Here is a 27,467-nt window from a genome sequence, read left to right as displayed (position 1 = left end):
CCGAAATGCTCTAGCACATTCGTTCTAACTGTTGGCTCAGCCTCACCTTTTGTTTCTGTCAATCAGACATGCAGTTGACCAATAGCCGAAACCAAAGATGTGTGAGGGAGGTTCACACTCACCAGCAGCAGCCAAGCCGAGAGGCCGAGCTATTGTTACTGAACATGCACATGGTTTATATACATGAAAAAGTTACACTTTAAATGCAAATGTTTCAGTGCATTCTTTTACATAATAAATCAAAGATTTTTTTTATACATTGTGGTTAAGGTAGAGTATGATTTAATCTATTTAATAAGTACTGTATTAACACCAACTAGAGAGGGTACAATTTCTGGGGAAATTGTGAGGTGTGCTTGCCTCCGTTGCAGATGGGTCAATTTTTTTTTCAAAAAAAACAAAAACAAATCTGTCTGAAGCCGCAAAAAAATTGAAAGCCTTATATAAGCCTTATAATGAAGGCAACACATGCTGTAAGTGTCTAGCTATATTAGCCTACTATTTTCCATGCTTTATTCAGGGCTGCCAACTTTTGCAAAAACCTTGGAGTGAGATTTGGTATTTGGCCCCACTCGTTATGCAAGCGCGCATAGCGCGCGAGAATATTTTTTTTGCCATTATTTGAGCTCAAAATAGTTTAATTGAGCTTTATGTAAAATAACCATAGACGTTTATCAAAAAACCTTGTCTAGTGATGCCATCACTCCGGCCCTAATCCCATCCATCCTCGCTGACGTGTATCGTTACGGTAGGGGCCCAGCTATCGGTAGCTTATCTGAGAAAACTTTTTGGAAAAGACGGGCTATGGACCCAACCAACGCTATTTGGGAGAGGAGAACTCCCTCACATGGTACAACCCATGCAGAGGCTGCTGTGTCAGAAAGCGAAAACTGTGTAGCCTACTTTAAGAGAAGATAATACAAACGTGACGAATGTCAACAACAAAAAATCCTCGACCGGCCAAAAGTGTAGCGGCCCACCGGGAACTCTCTCGATTACCCAGCCCGGCCCTGTTTACAACGTTAACAGGACAACTTGGTTGGCGTTGCCTTTTCAGCGTGAGATATGCAAGGTGTGGCTTGAGAGCATGTGAAATGGTTGAAATGCATGTGTCTCACGGCCAATGCATGAGAGTTGGCAGCCCTGTTTATTATCTCCCGAGTTGCAACAAAACTAGCAGCAGTAGTGGAGTTTGGAGATGCAATCCACTTCTTAAATCTATCTTTGCGCTCATCTAATTTCTCCAGAAGTAATGCAATCGCACTTTTTCTCTCACTCCCAACTGGGTATTCGGCTGCAAATGTAGCATGCATTCCCTGGAAATGTCTTTTCACGTTACTCTTTTTGTTATTTGACAACTTCTCATTACAAAGCAAACATTCGGGCAATCCTTCCGCATTGGCAATGAAAGCAAATGATTCCATCCAAGAACTGTTGAATCCTCTGTTCTCCTCAGCTATCTTTCTCTTTTACCCTTTGGGACCCATGGCCCATGACACACCCGCCGGTTTGTTTGCAACAGCCACCTGTCTGACACTACGCCAAACTGAAAGAAACATGTGTCGCAGGCTATGACGTAAATCTTTGTTGACAGAACGAAGCAGAAGCAGACAGACAAAGCAGACAGAACAATATTAAAACATTTCAGTTTTAATAATTAAAACAAAAAATATGTTTACACCATCTTTTTTCATATTTTTGAAAAAGCTCCAGGGAGCCACTAGGGTGGCGCTAAAGAGCCGCATGCGGCTCTGGAGCCGCGGGTTGCCGACCCCTGGCCTAAACAATAGGGGTGGGGGTAAAAAATTCACATTGGAATCGCGATTCAGTCTGCTAGCGATTCAGAACGATTCACAAATTTATGTGAATTGATTTTTTTAAAGGTTTTTCTCTGCAAAATCGTGAATTGATTTTTTATCGAATCGTGACCCCAAGAATAGAATCGTGAGGTACCAAAAGATTCCCACCCCTATTAAACAAGTTTACTGGAAGCTATCATTGTCAGTAACAACAAAAGCAAAATGCAACCAACTGGAGCATTGGGAGGTAGTAGAGCAGTCAACTCCAGTAAGAAGTGAGAGCAACAGTATGTGTGTTTACAGTAGTTGGGTGTGTATGTGTGTATATGTATGATACACAGAGAGAAAGAGTCTTTGAGACAGAGAGAAAAGAAAGGGAGAGAGGGTGGGTGAGGGTAATTCTAACCAGTCGAAGAGCATACAAAAATACAGGGTGTTGATATCACAGCCTGGAAACATACCAAGCTACATGTTATCACCCTGGCCTTTGCCTGTGGCCTTTCTCCAGCTGTTAGCTATTGAGCTGTAAAACAAATCTTCTACTATAGAAAATCGTGTGTGGGTTTGTGACATTGTGACGTTAGTTATCTAGTTAGCCACCGTGCTCCATAATTATTTTTTTACCTAAACCGTGCAACAGAACATAAAATCCAATACAAGCAATGCAATTGTACAAGTTCTACACTCTCAAATTCTACACTCCTAAATATATTTTGAGGTCGCACAGATACAATTTCAGGATAACAAATGATCTATCAGGATATTACATTTTGGTCATATTGCACAGCCCTACACACCATTCTTTAGTGTAGTCATCAAGAAGAGTGCTCTCTCAGTAGCTTCGTCTGAATATCAGAGGCTTACTGTATCTTATGCATATGTTGTTATGAAATCATGTGTGTCCACTGCAATGAGACCAATGCATCATTCCCAAGAGAACAAATTGAGAGGAATATTAAATGCCTGCCAATTATTTTCCTATACTTCGGTATTTGTACAGGTATATGTAATGGGCCTTTGTAATTGGGCTAGGTCACCCTGACTGAGCGTGCTCCTGCTGCTACCAATCCCTGGGGCAAGAACCATGAAAAACCAATAATTTCAATCTCAGGAGGATGAGAACAAAGAGGTGAAGGAAGAGTAGAAACAGGAGGAGGATGATGATGAGGAATAGAAACAGGAAGCAGTCATGATGTCAATGATGATCCACACTGCCTTGCACATGTCAGAGCCCTCCCAGCGAATCACAATGCTTATTCTCTCAAACACAGCTGCTCCAGTTAGCCTGTTAGTTCAGAAGTCATTCACACACTCCCTCCTGTACCCCCACCAACTCTCTCAGGGGGACCTAGATTATTAGAGTGAAATGATTAAGAGGTTGGTTTACCCTAAATACTGCTCCCGTCACCCCTAGTAATATTAGCCTGTACCCTTGAGAACGTTGCCTACAGCAGCAGGACAGAGTTTACAGCCAAGGAAGCATTAGCAATATAGTCATCACTAGATTACTCCAAACATGCGATGGAATGGATTTGACCATTCTGGTTAAAGGTGGATATGGACAGATACCATGGGCCTATATACAGCATATCAATCAAGTTGCCAGGGTAAACATCTCTGTGTTTGAAATACTGACCACGGTAGGAAAATCCTTTCAAATTAAAATAATAGATTAATCCTGTATCACAATATTTGACTTGAATCAGTATTGTCTCCAACACGATGAATCATATAGACGTTGAGATATGCATATGAAACGTACACACGCACACAAGTACTCTTTCCACCTACTGACATATCCTTCTAAACTAGTGTACTTCAGAGACCTTACTACTTGGTCTCTGGCCCGAGTTGAACGGTGTATACTTATTACACCACAGATCCACAGCACCACTGAACACTGGCTTCACTGAGGTGGAAGCATTTATTTGGACCAAAATAACTCTCAACAGAATGTTACCCCCAGGAGTAAGGCTAGCGTGTGTAAGCCACACACACACTGTTACAGACACACACAAACACGCACACACTGTACAGCCGCACAGCATACAAGCACAAACATGCACACACAGTGTGTCATAAGACACACATAGGACACACATACACACCCTACAGACACACACGTGACTAAATGGACAAGCAAGGACACTGATATATCCACACATGCGTATGAAATCCCACAGTAGAATAACAGTAAAGATTTACAAAAGAGAAGGCAGTTTGCTAGACAACACTTCGTCTAAATCCCCTCTGAAGCCTCTGTCACTGTGTTCTGTGTTCTGTGCAGGGCTGCTGTTGTGGATGGACAGATGTCCTTTACTCATCCCCAATCAACAGGGTGTCACACACACACACACGACAGAAGCTGGGTTACATAAGATCATACATGTGCACAAGACTAACACATACTAGACAGTGAACATACATCTTTTGTGATTGGGACAATGAATACAGTATCATGTATGTGTGTTTATGTATGTGTGTAAGAGAGTCCAATTGGCGCATGCAGGCATGAGTGTGTGATGCCTGCATATGCACGTATGTTAGTGTGTAGTGTATGTGCATGCATGGAGGTGTGTGTATGCATGTGCCTTCAATATGTTTGTATTTGCGTCCATGCATGTGTGTGTGTGCATATGCATGCATGTGCACAAGTGTGTGCTCAACTGTGCATGCATGCGTGTGCGTGCATGTGTGTATATATGTGTGTATGTCTATACGTGTGCATGTATGTATGTGGGAGAGTGTACGTGCATCTGTCTAAGCAGTTGAGTGCTAATTGAATTAACAGCCTGCCATGGCCAGAAGGCTGTTCTCGTGTCCAGCCTCGGACTGCTCTGTTCTGTTTAGCTCGGAGACGCTGTGTTGCATGTTTTATCCACTGGTTAGCTGTTGTATGATCTGCAACTGTGAGTATGTTGTGCGAAATTGTCTCTCTGTGTGTGTGTGTGTGGATCTGTTTGTGATTGAGTGAGTAGCGAGTTAGTATGTGTGTGTGTCTGTGTGTGTGTATGTACGCATTTGTGTGTGTGTGGCCTCACATGGCCTCTCCTCTTGGGCCTGGGTAGGGATCTCCTCCACACACTCAGCAGGAAACCAGCCCACATTCCCTCTGGCACTGCCCTCCCAGAAACCCCCCTCTCCAATCGACATAACTGGAGGGAGGGAGAGAAATAGGGAGGGGGGATGTAAGGGAGGACAGAGTGAAGGATAGAGAGTGAGGGGGAAGAGATGGAATGACAAAGGGATGGAGAATGAAAGACAGAGAGAGGGAAAAGGAGAAACAGAGAGATGGATATAGAATGACAGGAAGAGAAAAACAGAAAATGACAGAGAGAAGGCAGAACAAAGGGTTATCATCCCATGTAGACAGTGCTCAGAGAGATGATCCTTTCCAGAAAATGCATGCAAAGGTAGGATGACACTACCTTTGACCCGGTCATTCTTGTAGAGGTTGATCTCCCCCTCTGCCTGGGGCTGGTAGGGCCGCACCACCACATAATGTCTGCCTGGAACAGCACTGTACAACTTCCTCTTCTGGGTCTGAGGATCCTGGCCTGCTAGGGCCTCACAACCCCTGTGAGGACTGAGGAGAAAGGAAAAAGAGGGTAGAGTGGAGGGAAGCAGGGGAGAGGAAGACAGATGAGGAAAGGAGAGAAAAGAAGAAAAGAGGAGAGGAAGAGAAAAAGGGTGAACTTCACTTTCCTTTATGTAATACAAATTGGTTTCGTCTACACTAGAGGATGAGTTTCCATGGTAGACAGTGAAAAGTTGTGCAAGGGACCCTCCTGCTGGCCAACAGTAGAACTGGTGGCATTGAATATGACATCATTACAGTGAGGGGGGAAATTATTTGATTCCCTGCTGATTTTGTACATTTGCCCACTGACAAAGAAAGGAGCAGTCTTTCATTTTAATGGTAGGTTTATTTGAACAGTGAGAGACAGAATAACAACAATAACAATCCAGAAAATGAGTGAAACAAACTGAGATTAGTGTGTGTGCTCTTAATCTCAGTTTGTTACCTTTATAAAGGACACCTGTCCACAGAAGCAATCAATCAGATTCCAAACTCTCCATGGCCAAGACCAAAGAACTGTCCAAGGATGTCAGGGACAAGATTGTGCAACCTACTCAAGGCTGGAATGGGCTACAGGACCATCGCCAAGCAGCTTGGTGAGAAGGTGACAACAGTTGGTGCGATTATTCGCAAATGGAAGAAACACAAAATAACTGTCAATCTCCCTCGGTCTGGGGCTCCATGCAAGATCTCACCTCGTGGAGTTGTAATGATCATGAGAACAGTGAAGAATCAGCCCAGAATTACACGGGAGGATCTTGTCAATAATCTCAAGGCAGCTGGGACCATGGTCACCAAGAAAACAATTGAAGAAAGGACATGTATAGGCTTGTCTTAAGTTTTTCAATGAACATCTGAATTATTCAGAGGAGAACTTGGTGAAAGTGTTGTGGTCTGATTAAAACCAAAATCAAGCTCTTCAGCATTAACTCAACTTGCCGTGTTTGGAGGAGGAGAAATGCTGCCTATGACCCTTAGCACACCATCCCCACTGTCAAACAAGGATGTGGAAACATTATGCTTTGGGGGTGTTTTTCTGCTAAGGGGACAGGACAAGTTCACTGCATCAAAGGGACAAGGACGGGGCCATGAACTGTCAAATCTTGGGTGAGAACCTCGTTCCCTCAGCCAGGGCATTGAAAATGGGTCAGGGATGGGTATTTCAGCATGACGATGACCTAAAACACACGGCCAAGGAGTGGCTCAAGAAGAAGCACATTAAGGTCCTGGAGTGGCCTAGCCAGTCTACAGAACGTAATCCCATAGACCATCGGTTCCCAAACTGGGGTACGCGTACCCCCAGGGGTACGCAAAGTGGTTCAGGGGGTACGCGGGAGAAAATGTGATCTGCGTTTTCAAAGTAAAAAAAAAATATATAAACTGTATTTTCCGGACTATAAGGCACGCTTAAAATACTTAAATTTTCTCAAAAAACGACAGTGCGCCTTATAATCGGAGCTCTTTATATATGGATTACTTCTGGTTGTACCTCGAAGCGATTTTGTGTGTTACACGGTGCGTAATCGCGGAGTAATACATTCTGTGCTTCACCATAATATTCCAGCAGGGACTGACTGGGGGAAAAAAGTGGCCCGGGAGTTATACTGTCAGACCGGCCCACTCAGAACACGGCGCGTTGTCCACTCAAAGCATTGCACGTATCGACCAGTCATTGGCCTACTTGGAAAAATACCCATACAATTAGCATTATTTTGGATGATTACAAAGAAACGACATCATATATGTTTAATTCCATCCGTTAAATTTCCGAAGTCCGTAAGAACAGATTTCAGAAAACACACACAGAGAAACAACTTTTTCGAAAAATCGGCACCATGAGTGTGAATACAGATCGCAAGGAGCAGTATAAAGCTCAGTCAGCGATTCTAGACTACAACAGGGCTTAGAGCAATTTATACGTGTTCAAGCTGTGACATGTGAAATAATCTGAGAAGCTGATGATGTCAGAGGGCCGGTTGGTAATGGAAGTGGACCGGTATTTTGGACCATCCCAACCCCGTCGGCCCACCAGGGATTCTCCCGGTATCCCAGATGGCCAGTCCGCCCCTGTATTACAGTGTGTGTGTATAAGGACCCCAAAATGGCACCTGTCAAGAGACACACTTACGACACAGACTTCAAACTCAAGGCTATCAGTCACGCAGTAGAACATAGGAATGGAGCAGCTGCGAGAGAATTCAACATTAACGTTCGATTTAGCGGTAGGCTAAATACTAGTGATGGGAAGTTCGGATCATTTTACTGATTCGGTTCTTTTAATCTCGTTCAGTAAAATAAACTAATCTTTTTTCGAGTCATTCGTTCATTTCAACAGGGGGGGGGGGCATTAAAATAATGCATCATGACAGTTTGTATGATTTGGTCATTTATTATCACACTAGCATTTAATTATCACGGCAAACAATTACACTGAACTAAACTGTAAGTGTAACTAGAGAGGGTACAATTTCTGGGGAAATTGTAGGGTGTGCTTGCTTGCTTCAGTTGCAGGTGGTCAGTTTTCCCTTCTAGTGATATTTCAAGTATTTAGCCTACTCATATTGCATAATTCACTAAGAACACCCCTTGAAACACGGAACCCCTTTTGAAACAGGCTACTGTAACGATGCGTTCACACTGCAGCGGGGTGGGCAGAGCGGGGCGTCGTCTTCGTCGTCTTCAATTCATTTTCAATGAAACCAGGCGTTAACACTCGCGTAGGGCATTGTGGGAAGGCGAGCGTGGCATTGAATGTTGGATTTTCTCAACTTCATGTAAATGAGGAGTTTCGTCGCATTACGTAACTCAGTAAATCAGTTTTGTCGCATTACGTAACTTTCTTCTGTGCTAGCTGCATAGTCTAGCTAGCTCACCAGGCACACGATTGACATTTAACGTTGAAATACTGGCTGGCAGCCACTCGCTATCCATGCAGTGAATGTGTAGTGGCAAGTCTTAATCCAGTGATTGATTTGCAGAGATTTCGAGTAATATAATAAAAGGGTACACATGTCAATGTTTATGTCTGATGCATCTTTTTTAGATTATATCATGTCAGATCTAGAAAGCATATCGGATTTTTGCTTAATGTGTGTAAAATTGTATTTTGTCTGCACATTTGCCATGACATTATACGAACTACAATAGTGATAAAAGGGAACTACAGCTCTGAATTACGAACGCCTCCGAGTGTGGTGCACTGTGGGAAGGCCAGCGGTGCAGAGCGGTAAAAAATGCTGCAGTGTGAACACACCGTAAGCGTGCGTTTCCACTACAGCGGAGCGGCGCGGAGCATCGGCTTCCAATTCATTTTCAATGAAACCGGGCGTTGACGCTCGTGTACGCTCCCAAAATGCCCTACACGAGCGTCAATGCCCGGTTTCATTGAAAATGAATTGGAAGTTGACGCTCCGCGCCGTGCCGCTCTGCACCGCTGTAGTGGACACGCACGGTAACAACGTTGTCACTGGCAGTATTTCAGATGGAATTGCGATTCAAATAGTACCGTCTGCTAACTGAAAAAAAAAGTCCTCCATAACGTAAATAAGTTTAATATTAATTTAGGGGGACATGGCTTCAAAAGCAGTTTGCTAGAGGCAAGCTAACTGCCATCGCTATCCACACTCCACTGATTGTTTGAAAGCGCAGGAAATTAGAATGTTTCTTTTGTAAGGGATAATTAAGCAATAAGCCCCAAGAGGCCGTGGTTTGCGCTGATTTTAGAACAGGTAAGGGCAGTTGTTAGGCACGACGCGAAACAAAGATGTTGCCAGTTTTGTTCCGCCATGAAGGGGCTTATTTCCCCGATAATGACCGGCGTTCTATATATTATCCCACTTATTACACGCTACTTGCCAACATAAATAACTTAACACAGTGTGTCTTTTTACAATGTATTTGTTACCATTCGTATTGTTGATCAGCAGAGAAATAGTTTGCCAAAGACGTTGAACTTCATAGACTTTGAACATTATTTAGGCTTCAAATCAGCTGATGTCGCTAAGCAACAGAGTAGGGTTGAAAAGTTACCAGACTACTTGCGGAGTGCTACGAAAGAAGTGAATCCGAGGCTAAAAGGCCACTTCCCTTGACAGCGGTCAAATATGCATAGCAACGGTCGAATATGAGAAAATTGTTCACCGTAGAACGTTGGGAAGCCCTATTCAAGTGAATGGAGCATTCTACAGCATTAAGAACAGCCGTGTAATAAGACATATTATTATATGGCAACGACGGTACGAGCGTTCTGATTGGCTAATGGCAGTGCTCGAAGTGGGCCGGTACTCACCGGTACGCAGTACCGGCACCTCTACATTTTACTCTTAAGCGTACCGGCACCTTTTCTTGCGTACCGGCACCTATTCTTGCAGGCCGGTACGCTAGATTCGAAAAAGTTATCTAGACAGCATCAACTGATGCCTGAGTAAAACAGATTTTTCACTGCTGCTTTCAAATCTAGAAACTAAACAACTTTCGTTTGTAAGTAATTATGTTAGCCTGGCTTCAGAAAGGCACTAAAAGAACGTGTGTGCCAGAGCCAGACACGTCAACAGAGGTCCAAGTCCAACCAGAAACATCGGGTAGGCTACAATGATGAGCTTTAAACTTGTTTAAATAAATAGCGTATGGCTGCGGGAACTAGGGGTGCTGAGGGTGCTGTAGCACCCCCTGACAGCACGAGAATTTAAAATGATATGACTTTAAAATCCACCACCCTACAGCCCTACAGTAGCGGACTGGCCATCGGGAACACCGGGAGAAGAATAACGATAGAAAATGAGGATAAGAAACGTAAGGGTGGGGCTGAAAATTATAGAGAAAAAAAGACATAACTTTCACTAGACAAGGTTTTACCAATTAAAAAAACGCAATTTTTGTTTTACACAAGGCTCAAAAAACTATTTTGCGCTCAAATAAAGGCCAAAAAAGTTGGCCTTTAAGTATCAAACTCTCGAACTAGCATCACATCAAACACAGACTATGCATGCATTAGCAGGCAGCTGTGGTGGCGTAGCTATACGGGGTCCGGTTCTGGTGGGCTGGTCTGGATAAAAGTCCAGGGCCTATTTTTTACTCCCAGTCCGTCCCTGCCGCCCCGTAACATTAAGCCACCCCCCTGATAAAATATGTTCCCGAGGCTATGCATTTACGTTGTTAATAAATAAGCTAACAATAAATTGTTGTTGTACCAGCAATCCAAGTTTTGTTTTTCACTGTAGAAATCTCACATTTCATAATGGTTTGCCAATGCAAGAGAGTACCGTCACCTTTTTTTCTCCACTTCAAGCACTGGCTAATGGGTAGTCATGCCAGCCGCGTATTGCCCTACTCGCCGGTCAATACGGATCCGTATTGCCCTCAGACGTCAGCTTCAAAATGAGCGATATTGACGAGTCAGCTGCTGAGTTTTACTATCCAGATGATTATTTTGTGTTGAAATTAAAGCCATTTTAGGCTACAGTACTGTCTTCAATGCCACAGCTATGCCACAGCACAAATATCAAATCAAATCTTCAATGCCACAGCACAAAAATCAAACCTCGGCTTTGCCGTATCAACCTCAGTATCGCTCGGTCGATACGTTCCAGCCTCAGTTTGATATTTCCCGGCATGACCTCACTCTCGGTTGGTAAGTAGTTAATAAAGTTTAGCCATAGCTGTGGCATTGAAGACAGTACTGTAGCCTACTACACTGCCAGTGGGCGAGCAGAGTCTGAGACTCTGTGGCTAACGTCAAAACAAGACGCAGTCTCACTCAAATTCCAAGTTTTACACAAATAACAAACTATGCGGACCCGCTGGCTGTCTTAGCAATCGCCATATCTTTAAAACACTGGTGTCCATTTAGATGTAGAATTGACCCTGGTACGAAATTAAGAAAATACTCACCAGACGCAGATCGACAGTTGACTGAAGTGGCAGCTAAATCTTTTTTTGCGTCATGGATGGCCATATGGACGGCCTCGCTAGGGGGAGTTCGGCTGCCTGATCTTTGCATGGATGGACGGACGGCAATGCTGTTCAGAGTGCCGTCCCTGATTAGCAGGGGCGTCCGTCGCTAGGGGGAGCATAGATCATGGACGGCGATGCTGTTCAGAGTGCCGTCCCTGATTACCCCAGCAATGATTACGTCCAGCAATATAGGGGGCATATATTTTGGAAGGTGATGGATTGGCAGGGACGGCGATGGATTAGCAGGGACGTCCAGCGATAGAGGGAGCATAGAGCATGGACGGCGATGGACGGCGATGCTACGGCGATGGACGTCTGTTGCTTGAGGGAGCATAGTAGCATGGACAGCGATGCTGTTCAGAGTGCCGTCCCTGATTAGCATGGACGGCGCTAGCACTTGAATGGTTGAGAAGTCAATGGTTGAGAATGACGGCCATGTTTAGCAGGCTGTTAAGCTAAACCAGAACTGCCGAAGGCTACCATAGCATGTAGCTAGCTACATTAACTTTGGATGACTCAATAACTTTTGTCAATTTAAATTTGTATGAATTGCATGTAAGTGTAGGCCATATATTTACGCCTTTATTTTTACATAATCAGCAGTATAATCTCATGACAATATAGACTTGAAAAACAATATGTCATGGTTTGGGTTTGCTTAGATATAGGCTACATTTATTTTGATTATTTTGAGAATTGTGAATAAAGACTTGTTGACATTGTGTTATGACCCTATGAAATACATTGCCCTTTAGGTCTTGTAAACCGTCAGTTTAAAGTGTTTTATGGGTGGATTTGGAGCCAAAAGTCAGTAGCTCCAATGTTGTGCACGAACTTTGCGCACGAACGTTGAGCGGAGACAAATGAAAAACACAATACGATGTATAGAGTCAAACCAAAGACGTCGAAGGCCATGAATGTAGCTACAGTAACCGTGGATGACTCAATAAGTTTTGTCACGTTATTTTGTATGAATTGCATTTAAGTGTAGGCTATATATTTATGCCTTTATTTTATTTTTTTTACATATAAATTAGGCCAATCAACAATAGAATCTCATGACAATATAGACTTGAAAAACAATATCAGAATCAGCAGGGATTTTATTCGCCATGAATGTTCACACAAACAAGGAATTTACTTTGGCAGGGAGGTGCATACATTAAACATATAGGAATATTGAAACTTAAATATGTGGACTAACTATACAAAAGGAGCAAAGTCTAGCTAATACTGAGGGGGTTCTAGCTAATACTAAGGGGAATAAAATATAAAATATAAGTAGTCATAATTTACAATTTTACAAAAAAAAACAGATAGTGCAAGAGAACGATACAATAGTGCAAATTGCAATGTGCAGGGTGTCATTGTGCAGCTTGTGATTTAAAGTCAGTGAGAGTCTTTGGCCTTGTTAAAGTGGCTAACAGCGGATGGGAAGAAACTGTTCTTGTGGCGTGAGGTTTTGGTCTTGATGGACTGCAGCCTTCTGCCAGAGGGGAGTAGCTAAAACAGGGAGTGTCCAGGGTGGGAGGGGTCGGCCACAATCTTCCTCGCTCGCCTCAGGGACCTCGAGGTGTGCAGATCCTCGACGGAAGGTAGATTACAGCCGATCACCTTCTCTGCAATGCGAATGATACGCTGCAGTCTGCTCTTGTCCTTGGCAGTGGCAATATGTTATGGTTAAGGTTTGCCTAGATATAGGCTACATATATTTTAATTATTTCAAGAATTGTTAATAAAGACTAATTTAAGATTTTAACATTGTGTTATGACCCTATGAAATACAATGCCCCTTAGGTCTTTTAAGCCGTCAGTTTAAAGTGTTTTATGGGTGGATTTGGAGCCACCAGTCAGTAACTCCAATGTTGCGCACAAACCACTTTGAGCAGAGACAAAATGCAAAACGTAACAGGCCTACAAAATATATGTGGCCTATATCAAGGCAAACATAAACCATAACTTATTGTTTTTCAAATCTATATTGTCATGATATTATACTGTTGATTATGTAAAAATCTAAATAAAGGCGTAAATATATCGCCTACACTTACATGCAATTCATACAAATTTAAATTGACAAAAGTTATTGAGTCATCCAAAGTTAATGTAGCTAGCTACATGCTATGGTAGCCTTCGGCAGTTCTGGTTTAGCTCAACAGCCTGCTAAACATGGCCGTCATTCTCAACCATTGACTTCTCAACCATTCAAGTGCTAGCGCCGTCCATGCTAATCAGGGACGGCACTCTGAACAGCATCGCCGTCCGTCCATCCATGCAAAGATCAGCAGCCATCGCTGTCAGTCTATGGACGTCCATATGGACGGCTATGACGCTCTCAGAGATTTAGCTCCTACTGGTTGACTGAGTGTCAACACTGTTGACTTGTTGCTGCCGCAATCGTCAATGGAGGCTGACATGTTCTCACAAACCAAACAACGTTTTTAAAGCAACCTATATTAAAATCTCACCACCTGGCTGTTTTCACCATAGTCATATCGTCATAACATTTCCCTCTTTCAGTTTTTTTGTGTAAAATTGAACTATAAAATTAGCTACAAAAAATACTACTATGACACTTTCTAGCATGGCTGCCGCCTAAAAGATTAGGCGGTCTCACGGGCGACCTGCACTCGCTCAAAATTCGCTCAAAAGACTGTCACGACCTAAATCAAAAATCCGAGATTGCAGTTCCACTCAAAATCGCTTTCTCGATTTTTTGGGGGTGGTATTTTTCACTCGTAATCCAAGCTCCAATTTGCGAGCTAGAAAGTCTCTATCACGTTGTATCCATGCGTCGTTGCTAACGTGTGTTGACGTGGTGACGAAGCTAGCACAGGTTACCCTTCGTTGACAAAAGGCACTTTGTCCCCACAAAAACGTTGTAACTTCCTAAACTGTGCAACGGAACGTAAATCCAAATACAAGCAACGCAATCGAGACCAAGACGAACATTTTGACACAGGCGTTATCTATGTCGTCCAAATATTGACTGATCCTTAGGGGGGCAAAAATAATAAATAAATATATATGTGAGATAACAATGGTTTGTGCTGCCGAAGGCAAGCACACCCCAAATAATAAAACCAGTCAGTATGATGACTTGAGCGAATATCATTCACGTCTTTGTAAAACAGCGGCCACGCGAAAGGGAATGAGGAAACTCTACTAAAAAATACAATGCAGTTCACGTGAAAAATGATCCAAAGACTCGTAAAAAGACCGAGTCGGGAAATGAACAAATTGTTTGTTTCCTCTAGCTACCAGTACAGAGCCTATGCAAGTCACATGAAAAAGGATCCAAAGACTCGTAGAAAGACCGGTCGGGAAATTAACAAATCATTTCTGTCTACTTGGACGAGGCTATGCAACAGTCCCGATGCGCGGCCACGAGAAAATGAACAAATCACTCTTTGAGAGGACTCGTTACTCCCGAGTCCTTGTAAGGATTCGTTCAAAATGAACAAATCATTCACAAAAAACACATCACTACTAAATACGTGTTACAACTGAACAAGGTTGTGAGTTATCGTGAATATGCTCATTAACGTTTGAACAATGTCGACAGTTATTGTGAACACGTTTAAATGTTTTGGACTGACTGACTTACGGGTGTAACAATTTCAATCTGCTGTCTGCCGCGGACATGGTTGGGGCAATGCTGGGGGGAAAAGGCCAAAAAACACTATACAGACAATGCCTTCATCAAACAACACTGTTTTACTGCGTATCAGTGACATGGCAGAGGACGTTTCAAAACAGCTACTGTAGTGATTATTTCTGGCTGAACTCCACTCCGGCCATGCCCCCTTTTCAAATTCAATGCACACACTTCTGCACACTTTTAAGTTTATTTATGTCCTTAGAGTTAAACATTTTTAGTTTGTGTTCTTCCGGCATTTGACGGTAAGTACCTTGGTTTTCAGCTGTTTTTCCTTGTTTGAGTTAAATAGTTATTCCCGTTAAACCCCTGAGTGAGATAAAGCCGACCTCCTTGTTTATTTCCATTCACCTGGTTGTATTGCTAATAAAACTCTGTTTGATCTCAATTTCTGTCCGAGTCCTTAAATCCCTTAGCCTGGCTGCCAACCCAACTTAGCCCCGTCCACAAAATAATTTGGTCGGGAAGTTGGGTCTGGAGTTGCTCGGTTGCGGAAAAACTATACCCGAACAGGAGCTGTTCGGACCAATGAAATTGTCAGGGCGGGCTTTATACAATGATGGACAGATGATCAACAGTAAGGTAATCAACGACGTCACCAAAGAGCACTTGGGTTGAATTTGTTTTCAACAAACAACATATTACCTTGCTTTGATTGGTTGTAGCTCTATCCAATTGAGGGAAGAGGCATTTGTTTTACGAGTTCAGTTGAAACATGCCCCATACTCACAGCCCAACTAAGAGTTATCAGACTCATATTCTGACTAGAATTATGAGTATGACGTCAGGCTATAAATCCCTGACAATTTCACAGTTTCAAGTGTTAAGGCCGATTTATACTTCTGCGGCTCCGTTAACGGACAGACGCACGCACGGAGTCGGACGGAGTCGGACGGACTGGTTGAATTTATACTACTCCGTTGGCTCTGCGTGTTGAAAACAATTCACCGCCAGAACAGTAGATGACGCTGCACTGCGATGCTAGGTAGGTTATCGAAAGGTCGGAGCAGATGAACAAATGAACCATTTCATCAATAAAATAAGCACATTTTCAGCAACTACACTGCCCCTTTCTCGTCACATTTTAATTCAGATGCTGATTTACATGTACTGTTTAGCTGAAATAAGAGTTGTAAAAACTTACAACAATGGCGGTCAAAGGATTCTGTTCTCTTGTTGGTCACGGCAACCCCGCCCCCACCCCTGACGCAAACGGTTCTTAATACGGACCAATCATAGCCAAGGGGTATCCGTAAAAAGACGCACGGACAGACGGACAGTCAGGAAAATCAGAAGGACACGCAGAGGCCATTTTTTTACGGAGGGGGCGTTCCTCGTGTGCGTGTGCGTAAAAACGCAGAAGTATAAATCGGCCTTTATAGGCTGTTATATGTGCGCGGGGGAGGAGTGGATGGGGCGGCGGATGGAGATTGATGGAGATTGAATTTCTGAAGGGGTATGGGACTGTACAAAGTTTGGGAACCAATCTGTCAGCCTCAAAACCTTAATGACTTGGAGAAGATCTGCAAAGATCTTGGGACAAAATCCCTCCTGAGATGTGTGCAAACCTGGTGGCCAACTACAAAAAACATCTGACCTCTGATTGTCAACAAGGGTTTTGCCAACAAGTATTAAGTCATGTTTTGCAGAGAGGTCATATACTTATTTCACTCATTAAAACGCAAATCAATTGATAACAATTTTGACATGTGTTTTTCTGGATTTTATTGTTGTTGTTCAGTCTCTCACAGTGAGTTAGTCTCTCATTGTTCAAGTAAACAAATTATAGACTGATCATTTCTATGTCAGTGGGCAAATGTACAAAATCAGCAGGGGATCAAAACATTTTCCTTCACTGTACACGAGGCAGTCCGACCACATGGTTAAAGTACACATCTCCAAGAAAGCAAATATTTTATTGCTTATTTAAACCACAATGTGGTTGAAAAAAACTGTATAAAGGCAGATTCACACAGTATGCCAGGACAATGGATTTTGGTGTTTCAAAACCCATTGACATTGTATGACTATGTTTAGCTTGTGTTCTGCTCCTCTCTCTTACCAACCGTCTCTGGAGGAGGGGATCCCTTTCTGAATTGCTCCTCCCAAGGTTTCTTCCTTTTTTTCTCCAGTTGGGAGTTTTTCTGGGAGTTTTTCCTTGTCTTCCTTGAGGGTTTAGCTTGGTTGAGGGGCAGTTCTATGGGCGTATGTGAAGCCCTCTGTGACATGCTTGCGTGTAAGAAGGGCTATACAAATACATTTGATTTGATTTGACAATCAATGAAGATATTCAGTTTAATATACAAAACTAGTATAATATTGTTTAATAATTGTATTGTTGTAAAGAAACCTTGGGGAGGAATTTAAGTGGTAGACCAGTGAGGTGACAGGTTGATATGAGGTCTTGTACTGCAGTTCCCAGTCCCTGAGATATACTTTCATTCTCACCTCTTGGTCGATTCTGTTGAGTGTGCTATCCTATGCTTTTACATCTACTCACTCTGGAAATTTAAACTATAAACACACACACACACATTCTTTCATTCTGTTTCCTGTTATGTGCATTGATGGCAACATTGCATATATGTCCTATTAAAGATCGTAAGGTGCAGTCCAGAGGATTCAAGTCCCAAACCTGACTTGAATTAGCCTAACAAGTCAAGCGGGGCTAAAGCGATTCCATAAAGGCCAATTTCAGCTCACGCAATCCTACTAATTAAAGTCAGACTTAAGTAGTCAAGCTAATTGCATGTGCACCCTATTCTTAAGCAGCCCGAGAGGTATAACTTGAATCATACCGATCCACCACAGCAAAAAGCAATGTACACGGCCATGTGATCTCTTTCAGAAAGAACGTTCCCGTGTACTATGATAGCTCCTTCATCCACCAGTTCATCAAAATAAGATGACACTCCACGATTTACGTGAACGATAGGCTACATAGGTCAAGGTCCTTTTTTTATAGACCTTTACTTCATAGATTAAAAAAACTGACACCCTCTAAACACATCTAAATTGACTTTTTTGACATTGTTTTAAATAAATAGCCTACCATTAATCAATACATTATCCAGTAGCTAGTGTTGTTTTTTGGTGGCCTGTTTATTTTTTTGTAGTCTAGTCTTTGTGTCGAGCTGTCATTTTAGTTTTTATTCGTTTTAGTCACGTTCATACTCTTTTTAGTCTAGTCAAGTTTCAGTCGACTAAAAGTCTGAGCATTTTTGTCTTATTTTAGTCATACTTTATCATGACTATTTTTGTCTCGTTTTAGTCGACGAAAACGATGACATTTTAGTCTAGTTCTAGTCGACGGAAGCTGATGACATTTAGTCTAGTTTAAGTCAATTAAAATTGTATTTTAGTCTCTTTTTAATCAAAATGGTAGTCTCGGGAGGAATGTTAATGCCAAAACCATTTGTTTAAATGTATGTATTGGTCTAGAATAAGGTATTCAAAGTTATGTTGTTGATGCCAAATTCAGTTCAGTGTGATTTCTGTGTGAATAACAAAATGAGCTATAGTATTTGGCCAACAAGGGATGCTTAGTACACATGCAGTCAGTCAGGTAGGAACTAAGAACCCACTTTACACTCATACACACAAATACACACACACAGTACATACACTAGTCACACATGTTAAGCCACTTTACACTCTCACAAACAAACACACACACGCTAGTCACACACGTTTGTCTCAGACTTTGTCGTTCCAGTGGCTAGCTAACGTTTAAAGCTTGTGTCTCATTTTAACGTTAGCTTTAGACATATTAACCACAGCCTCATGAGTTATGTTATAACATTTCATCTCGTTTTTATTTTGTAAACCACATTTTCGTTTTTTTTGGTCAACAATATTGCATTATACATTTAATTACAGCCATCGTCACATGACCAGCATTTCCGTTGCATCACATGATAAAAGGTTCGTTGACGACGATATTTAGTAATAATTTTTGTTGACACAAGCAACACTACCAGTAGGCTAGCCTAAATTTTTAACATGTTTTTTGTGTCGGGAAAATGGAGGATAGATGTATGGACTTAGGTTTGTTTTGCAATTGTAGGCTACTGTTAACAATTATGTCGCTATTATAATTAAACTTGGATCATTTAGATTGAGATATAGGCCTATCCCTGAAGCCTAAACATTTCACATACTACCATAGACTTACGTTTAACGTAGGCTATGGTGTGTATCAAATCAGTGTTCATCATTGTTTAATGCATTAGGCAAAATGGTGTAGCCTATGTATTTAAGTTAATTTTCTATAAATGTAGCCTACATATTGAACTGAGGGAGAATGAGAAAATTAGAACGTCCGTGGTAAATCATCGGTTTCCCGTTGGGTCAGTGTTACAGAAACGTCTGGTTAAGCAACAACACGGTCTAAGCCTGACAGTCAGTCTGCCCCAGACCAGGTTAGTTTCGAAGCATAAGTTGCCATAGTAAATGAGTTCGAACTACATTGAGCTGGCTTTATGGAACCGAATCAACTAGAAATGAGTCAGACTAACTGACATAAGCCTAGCTTATTCGGTAAACTCGCTTTATGGAACAGGCCTCTGTTCTTTATCCCACCCTCACACACACCTAGCCTGGTCCTAACCAGACCCTCGTACATTTCATTTGTACAGAGGGTCTGGGATCTCTCCATTGACAAACGTTAACTTCCTTGAAGGCGAGTCCTCTGTTAAAGTTTTAAACTATTGGATCCGCCCAGAGCCACTCTGATTTTCCATAACCAATTGCAAGCGTTCGCCTTAGCCAACTCCTTCACCACTACTGTAACGGAACTAGCTGCCGTAGCTGGAAAATCAAACTTTTCCCGAACCCCGTGAGGAGGAGGGCCACAACATTATGGCCACCAACAAAACACAGCAAGGAATGTTCTTGCTCCGGCTTTAACCTATGGATATTCGGCAGTGTTGCCACAACCGCAGAATACTTTCGCTCGCATCTTTCTCTGCAGCCATTACTGAACTACTCAAACTAGTGCACGACATTAACCTCATCGTTTTCAGCCACCCTCGCTGTTCGCTGATTGGACCTACAAAAAATTTGTTTCTGGAAACTGACTTCAGAGCCGAGCTCCCAGACCTAGTACAGAAGCAAAATCCAAATTGAGCTGAAGTACGTAGGAGGGCAGAGCCAGGCTAATACACACCCACACCTACATCCACAAACACAGAGATCCTCTCCACAACACAATCATGAGGGCAGGACAAACAATCAGAGAAATTATCCACTCAGCTTTTTAAATCTTTCTGGCCAATGAGGAGAGAGCCCCACATGCCCCTGCTGTGGGGCCCCACAGCAGAGGTGAAGTAATTAGGCTGGCTATTCTAAGGTAGGGGAGGAGGCCGAAAATACTTTTCTGTGAGTAAGCAAAAAGCAAAAGTGAGAATAAGAATGTGTGGAGATTTCAACTGCTGAAGATATTGGCTCTAGAATTCTCAAATCTGCTTGAATTTAATGTTCAACTTTCCCTTTTCACTTATAGAACATGGTGTAGGTCCCACTCCCTAGACAGTCATTTTCTAGTGCCCAGTCCTAGACAGTTTATCCCTAGTCCCAGATTGCCTAGTGAAAGCCCAAATGGCCAGTCTCGCCCCCATGTCCAGCCCCAGTCCTGGACCAATACCCTGCCTGCATCCCCCATAAAGCTGGTGTAGCCCAACCCCAGTTCCAGTCCCAGAGTCTAGCCCTTAGCCCAGCCCTAGAAAGCTGGGTTTAACAAAACATAACCTCAGTACCAATCCCAGTCTAACCTTAACCCTTACCCCAGTGCCAGTTCCAGAGAGTAGTTCAGCCCTTTGCCACAGCTCCAGAAAGCTCGTTCTAACCCTCACCCTCAACCCCCCATCCCCCCTGATCAGGTACCCAGCGTGACACAGGCAGCCCAGCAGAGCAGCGGTATATGGGGCAGAGCAGCTACACGTGCCCTGGGCTCTACAGAGACTCTGTCAAAGTCACAGCCAAAGGCATCTCTCAAGCTAACGAGCTAGCACAGACCTATAGATCTGCTTCATGTGTCGACCTCTTCACATCAGCTAGCTATAATATTGTTCGGTACACTGCTTTACACAGTCTGTATCAATAACCGTAGTTACACTGATGCTACCTAGCATTACAGTATCTCATTACATAGCATGGTCTTTATGCAACCTAGCCCTAGTAAGCTAAGATTCAGGAGTGCTGTTATATTCACAAAATTGTGATTCTAACGTTAGTAGTATAGCCTAATGGTTTTGTCTCTGCAGAGTAAAGCGCAACACTGCAAGCCAACAAAAAAGTTACATAGTCTCAAAGTCGCGCAATAGAAATTGTGACCTTTCTACCGTAAATGGCAGCAGTTAAACCAATCATTGACCTTTTAATCATGACTGCGGTTGCTAATCTTCATGGCGCAGGGGTGAAGGGCACTGGGAAGGGTGACTGACAGCTGCTTCCTGCCTCTCTCACAGCCAAGCTGTCCTCTGTCACACACACTTGTTATCTCACACACACACAGTCACACATACACACTGTCACAAACACACTTTTTCTCACCGACATACTGTTCTTACTGGTTCATAAACACCATACAAACCCTGTCACATACACACTGTAAACACATGAACTAGCTAATACAGGCATGTTTACCCCCTCGCTCACAAAAAAACACACAAATGCACTTACAAAAACACACCAGCTCCTACACACCATCACAAACACACACTAGCTCACACATACCATCACAAGCACGCATCAGCTCATACACACCGTCACAAACACACACCAGCTCTTACACAGGATTTGCTGGAATATGGGGGATGGTGAAATACTGAGGAAGCTGAGAGGAGAAGTGTTGGCAGGAGGATGGGGGGAGGAGGTTGAGGAAGATAGGTGGAGACTAGGAATGTATGGAGGGAGAAAAGGGGGAGGATGGAGGGAGGAAAGGAATATGAGGGAGGTAGGGAGACTGGGCGAGGGTGGGAAGAATTGATGGAGTATGGGGAGAGGGTTGGCAGTTCAGAGAAGGTTGGGGAGGCTGAGAAGGCTTAATTGCAGGTAAATGTACCTCAATTTAGGCAAATGTGCCTCAATTTATGTAAGGCAATAGTTATTTCTTACTTCCACTGGGTAATCTACATAGCTGTGGGTAGGTCACCATGATACTGTGAGGTAGCTTGAGGAATTATCTATATGGCTGTATGGCTAAGGAATCGTGCCAGGAACATGTGCAAGAGATGGTATGAGACAAAAGAGATGCTTATGAACAGGATTAATAATATATAAAGACATTTGCTGATGTGATAAATAATCCAGAGACAGGGAAAGGCAGATAGAAATAATGCGCTATAGCTAGATTGATATTATAATGATATTCAAGGCTAACATGAATGGTTTAGCCTAACTATAAACCCTGATTGTTGGTTAACAACAAACAAAAACAAATATAAAGCAGGCCTCCAGCTCTAGATGAAGGTGATTACATAAAGGTTTTAAATTTGGAAAACGAGCAGGCGTGGGTAGAGGTATTTATAAAAGGGCACAAGAAAATAGGTCCCCCACATGAGAGCCCATGGTAGAGAAGGAGGAACCAGCAGCAGCAGCCTCCTGTTCTGTTCAAGATCTTTCTTTATCAACATCATTATACAGTATATTCTGTATATACACATATGTGTGTGTATATATACTCTATATATACACATGAGAGAGAGAAAGAATTTGAACTACTTGAGAGCAAATGAAAAGCAGGAGATTGACCTCTATCATATAACCAGCCTGTGCCTGGGAGACTGTGTGAGAAGATCCACCATCGAGCGCATACAGCACCTCCGCTATGGATATAGGTGAACAATACAGTAGACTTGATAGAGCGTCCATAAAGACTGTCTGTCACAGACGGTCTCTCGGTTTGAATCATGTGATGGACATATTGTTTGTGTTGGCAGTTAAATGTGGAGATTTGCCTCTGTCCACAGAGATAAGCGAGCTATCAACCAGCAATTATTGGATCCCATCCACAGAACACTTTACAGCTGTTAGCGCTTGGCTGGGTTGGCTCCAGTTAAAGCATATTATTTAATACACCACGGACAAGCTCATTGCTGAAAAAACATATGCACCATACGGCAATGGCCATAGCAACCACTCTTGTAACTAGGGAGTGTGTCCCAATTTTTTATCTGCTCTCTCCTTTGAGAGAGCCAGTTATACATGGAGCCAGAAGGGCTGAGGATGAGTATACCTCATTGGTGCACTGTTTGTAGAGAGGGCGAGCTAGGTAGCTAGCTGTCAGAACAACAATTCCGACGCAGGATGAACCCAGAAAAAGGCAAGGGCAGGGAAAGGCCAACTTTCAATAGGAACAGTCACACGATCCCTTCTGACATTTATAGATTCAATTTCGTTTAATTTTATTCCCGTTTTCGTTTAAGTGAGTAATTGGCATGGCCCACTTACTGTGCTAAAACCGGGTCTCACTAGACCACCGGGTGTTGGGTGAGGAAATCGCACAGTTGTTGGCTAAGACTGAGACATTGTTGGGGCAGAGGGTGCACTTCAGCACTTGTGCCACAAAATGTATATTCAGATGGAAACAAAGAGTCAGAGGGACATTTGCACTGCATACACACACCTCCACAAACTACCAAACTACACAAACACTTCCACAAACTACCAAACACTGCACACACCTTCTCAAACTTCCAAACACTACACACACACTTTCTCAAACTATCAAACAGTACACACACACCTTCCTTCTACTGACCAAATGATAAACTGCAAATGTGGACTTTTTGACAGGTCTGCAAACGCCTTTGTAAGCAGAGATTTGTTAAAACATTTGTTGACCGAGACCGTCGAAAAGTCCATATTTGGTTTCTTATATACTACAACAATACGTGAGAAAATCCCAAATCAAACACGACGAATCTGGAGCAGACGCCATGTTGTCAAGGTCAATCGCTACGTCTCCAAGGCAACCACTTGTTGCTAGGATCGTAATAAACATTTGCAGACCTCTGCAAACTTTCAGAAGTCTGCAAAAAAAATGTGTGTGCTTCTGAGAACTTCTCTGGACCAATAAGGACAGCGTATTGGTCTAATTATAATAATAGTATATAAGAAACCCAAATGGTCAAACATTTCACAAAGGTGAAGAGACTAGAAGGCCCAATAGATGCAGATGTTTATTCTGTGCAAAGGGATGTCAGATCAAGTCTTGTACTCAAATAAATGAAGTACCCTGCAATGTGTAATCATGTTTGACATCTCAAAACCTCAAACTCAAAGGCTTTAAGTTTGCAGGCTCACACACATCCTGAGTTTGGCTCTAGGAATAGTGACTGTAGACAATAATATCTCCAAATACAAGACTTTGCAAACAACCCCCCCAAAAAAATTATGGACAAAAATAGACTTGATGAAGTGCTCAGTGAATCTGTTTGTTTGGTGTGAGGGGTTAAGCCTGCATATGACGCTCAATGCGTACTCTCTGTTCCTCCATCTTGTTTTACATTGCCACCACATAAGGCATGGCGGGCTCAAGGCTACTCACCTGGGCTGGCGCTGAGGGAGGTGTCTCCGACCCTCTTCCCCCAGACGCCCTAGGGAGGGGGAGCGGCTCCTGGGCGGAGGACGCCCGCCCCTGACCCCGCCAACAGTCTTGACGGTGCCGTTGGGGCTGCTCTGCATCTGGGGGGGTCTGCGAGGGGAGAGGCTGCGCAGGGGGGAGGCAGAGGGGGAGGGTAGCGGAGAGCGGTCTGGAGGCAGCTTGAAGGAGTGGACGTTGAGGTTGTTGTCACTATTGGAGCGCAGCAGCACGCGGGGGGCCGCAAGGGAGCTGCGGGGGGGCTGCTGGCGAGGGGGCTGCTGGGACGGCGGCTCCCGCAAAGGCACTGAAGGGAGGGGGGGGGGGTTGCAGGATGGAGGGATGAGGAAGGGGAGCAGGAGTGAAGAGGTGGAAGAAGCAGGGAGAGGGAGAAGAAGAGTGGAGAGGGAGAGACGAGGAAAAGATAACAAAGATGGAAGATGGGGGGTGCGGACGGCGAAGGAGGGAGAAAGGGGGGATGGAGAGGGGAGAAGAAGAGGGGGAGTATGTGTGGTGAGAGGTGGGGGGGGTTGAGGGGGAGAGAGAGTGAGAGAGAACGGCAAAGAACAAAACAGGGCACGTGGAGGAGAGAGGACAGGAGGGACAGACAGGTGTGGATACAGAGAGAGAGAGTATGTGGTAGAGTAGGTAGAAAAAGAAAAGTAAGAAGAGAAAAGAGGGAGGGAAAAAGAAATTAGATCACATATCTAGAGTAGTGCATTATTCTAGATTACTCCTGATGTACTGACAACCTCAAAGCTACCTCAGAAGTGTATCACACAGTACATGTGTATGTGACAGTGTGAAACTGGGGTCACCATCCTGCATCTTCTCTAGGACACTCCCTTCCCTGCACCCCACCCTACATCAACCCTTCTGCTCCCCCCTCCTAGCCAGGGTTAATGGGTATGTCTCTGCTGCCTAGGATACAGCGAGCCAGAGGAAGACGCATGGTATGAGCATAAACAGTTAAACCCTGGAGAGTAAGGTCATTCAGAGTGCTCACATGACAGTGACATCATGACATCTTTTTTTTTTCTTGTCCTCCCCATGTCTCAACTCTCTCTGCCTCTTCCACCCAGTCCCTTGGCCCCTCCAGAGGTAACATCCAGATGGCCTATTGCTAATAAGAAAGCTACAACACCACTTTAAGACAAAGAATGTTCCACCAGGGAGGGGACCACAACAAACACCACTGCTCTTAAAGACTATTTCAAGTCTCATACAGAATTACAAATTCAACAATGATTAAAGTGCACACATCACTGCACAGATCGGTGACTTATTTCAGTAGTTTCTTTGGGACACACACAGGCAAAGAGTTTCTGTTCCCCTAAGACTCTTTGATGCTAATTATGAAAAGCTGGAGCTGTCAACATTTGCATAAAGGCAAAGAGTTCCAGGCTGTTATTGGCTGTAATTAAATGTAACAACAAAAAATGCACTGAATTATTTCGGTAACTTTGTTGGCATCATTCTGATCACCAGTGAATCCCACTGATTCACATTAAACATGCTTTACATTTTGGTCAGTAAATTGCCTTTGTTTTAAGGAAACACAAGCCTTGTATGGTCGAATAAACCTGAGTGACTGATGAGAAACAAGCACAAATCCATTCAGTTTCTGTCTCGTCAAAAAGTTTATATCAGCCCAACCAGACAAAAACAAAGGGAAAAAAGCTTGTAGATCTATCCTGCCCTACAGTACAGTAAGTGTCTTACCTTCTTTCTTCAAGGCATTTAAAAAAGACTTCATATTGACCCCGTGACTCCTTATTGCTTAACGGTTCATTTTCAAACTAGGCAGGCTTGAAAACAGAGCTGGAAAAGCACTCTGGAGAGCAAAGTAGATCCGAGTTTGGTATAGAGAGAGCAGAGCAGCGCTGTGCATGCGGAGTGACAGGAAGAGAGGCTGGGGAACCACGCCACATGATTCCTCATATCACCGGGAGGATGGCAGCTTTCCGCGCTGCTCCGCACACACACACATCTTCTTTCTCTTTTCACTCTCACTTTCTCTGTCTCTTTCTCGTTTTATTTCTCGCTCAGCACTCTTTCAATTTCCTTCACTGTAGGCTCTCTTGACTCTCTTCTCTCTCTCTCTGCTCTCTACTACTCTCGCTCTGCTCTTTCTGTCCTTGTTTTCCTCTCTCCCATATTCCACAGAAAAGCCCTTTGACACGAGGCACATATTACCATAGAGCAAACTGCGCAGGGGGGATTAAATGAGAGAGAGAGAGAGAGAGAGAGAGAGAGAGAGAGAGAGAGAGAGAGAGAGAAAGAGAGACAGGGAGGGAGAGGTCGGGAGAATGAACACAACACATCATTTCTTGAGTGGGAGCAAGAATGTGTCACTTGTGTTCCTCTCAAAATGATAACCTCTGCTTCATCCCCCACCCATATAATTACCCTCAACAACTCTGCTAGTCACTCTGATTTCAATTCAGACTTGATTGCCTAAACACTGATTTTAGAATCTCTGTGGATGTCAGGCAACATGATGGATTTGTGGGTGACAAACATTACTAACTGGGAAAAATACTGAAGTATTTTATTAAATACAGCCTAAATTAAACATGCATAAATTAATTTTTGTCTGTAGGAACGCAGGAAAGCGGCATGCTTAACCCATCACTTTCCAAGGAACAGCTGTATCGGAAACAAACCCTTTGTGTTGCTAGGCAACCTCAGCAAGGAAGTCTAAATTTGTCACTGCAAGTTGTTTTTGGTTGTGAAATGATCTGACGACCAGTGTGTGTGTGTGCGCACGTGTGAGCGTGTCTCTGTAGACAGACGTGCTTGTGAGGACATTTCTAATCATTAAAGGAATGTGGGAGAATTCCTGGAGAACGAGAGTGTTTGGGAAAATGACACAGACTACCCAGTTTTAAAGGA

General features: G+C 43.3%; 2 protein-coding genes across 2 annotated transcripts in view; both read right to left on the bottom strand.

Annotated features, from left to right (window-relative positions):
- shank2b (SH3 and multiple ankyrin repeat domains 2b) overlaps nt 1-4,901 on the bottom strand; it is a 58,116-nt gene extending 53,215 nt beyond the window's left edge. Inside the window, exon 1 of the mRNA XM_084672013.1 lies at nt 4,841-4,901. The gene's annotated coding sequence lies outside the window, so the exon portion shown is untranslated. The remainder of the gene's footprint in view (nt 1-4,840) is intronic.
- LOC146258465 (SH3 and multiple ankyrin repeat domains protein 2-like) lies at nt 2,778-26,435 on the bottom strand. Its single transcript, XM_084671745.1, has 5 exons — nt 26,295-26,435; nt 24,540-24,879; nt 5,228-5,385; nt 4,841-4,954; nt 2,778-2,869 (listed from the first exon to the last, which is right to left on the bottom strand). Exons 1-5 carry the CDS (start codon nt 26,326-26,328, stop codon nt 2,778-2,780), a joined length of 738 nt encoding a protein of 245 aa, XP_084527871.1. The 5' UTR covers nt 26,329-26,435.
- Nucleotides 26,436-27,467: the final 1,032 nt, after the last annotated feature.

This window comes from Hypomesus nipponensis, chromosome 14, assembly GCF_054491055.1.
Source record: "Hypomesus nipponensis isolate SF chromosome 14, ASM5449105v1, whole genome shotgun sequence".
Classification (NCBI taxonomy): Eukaryota; Metazoa; Chordata; class Actinopteri; order Osmeriformes; family Osmeridae; genus Hypomesus; species Hypomesus nipponensis.
The sequence above is the reverse complement of the archived record's forward strand: the minus strand, read 5'-3'. Positions and strand labels throughout refer to the sequence as shown.

Coding starts and splice junctions, on each gene's coding strand:
- LOC146258465 (XM_084671745.1), bottom strand. CDS start 26,328: ATGAAGTCTTTTTTAAATGCCTTGAAGAAAGAAG. Junction 24,880..26,294: donor AAATGCCTTGAAGAAAGAAG/GTAAGACACTTA, acceptor CCCTCCCTTCAG/TGCCTTTGCGGGAGCCGCCG. Junction 5,386..24,539: donor CTCCCTCAGCGCCAGCCCAG/GTGAGTAGCCTT, acceptor CTTTCTCCTCAG/TCCTCACAGGGGTTGTGAGG.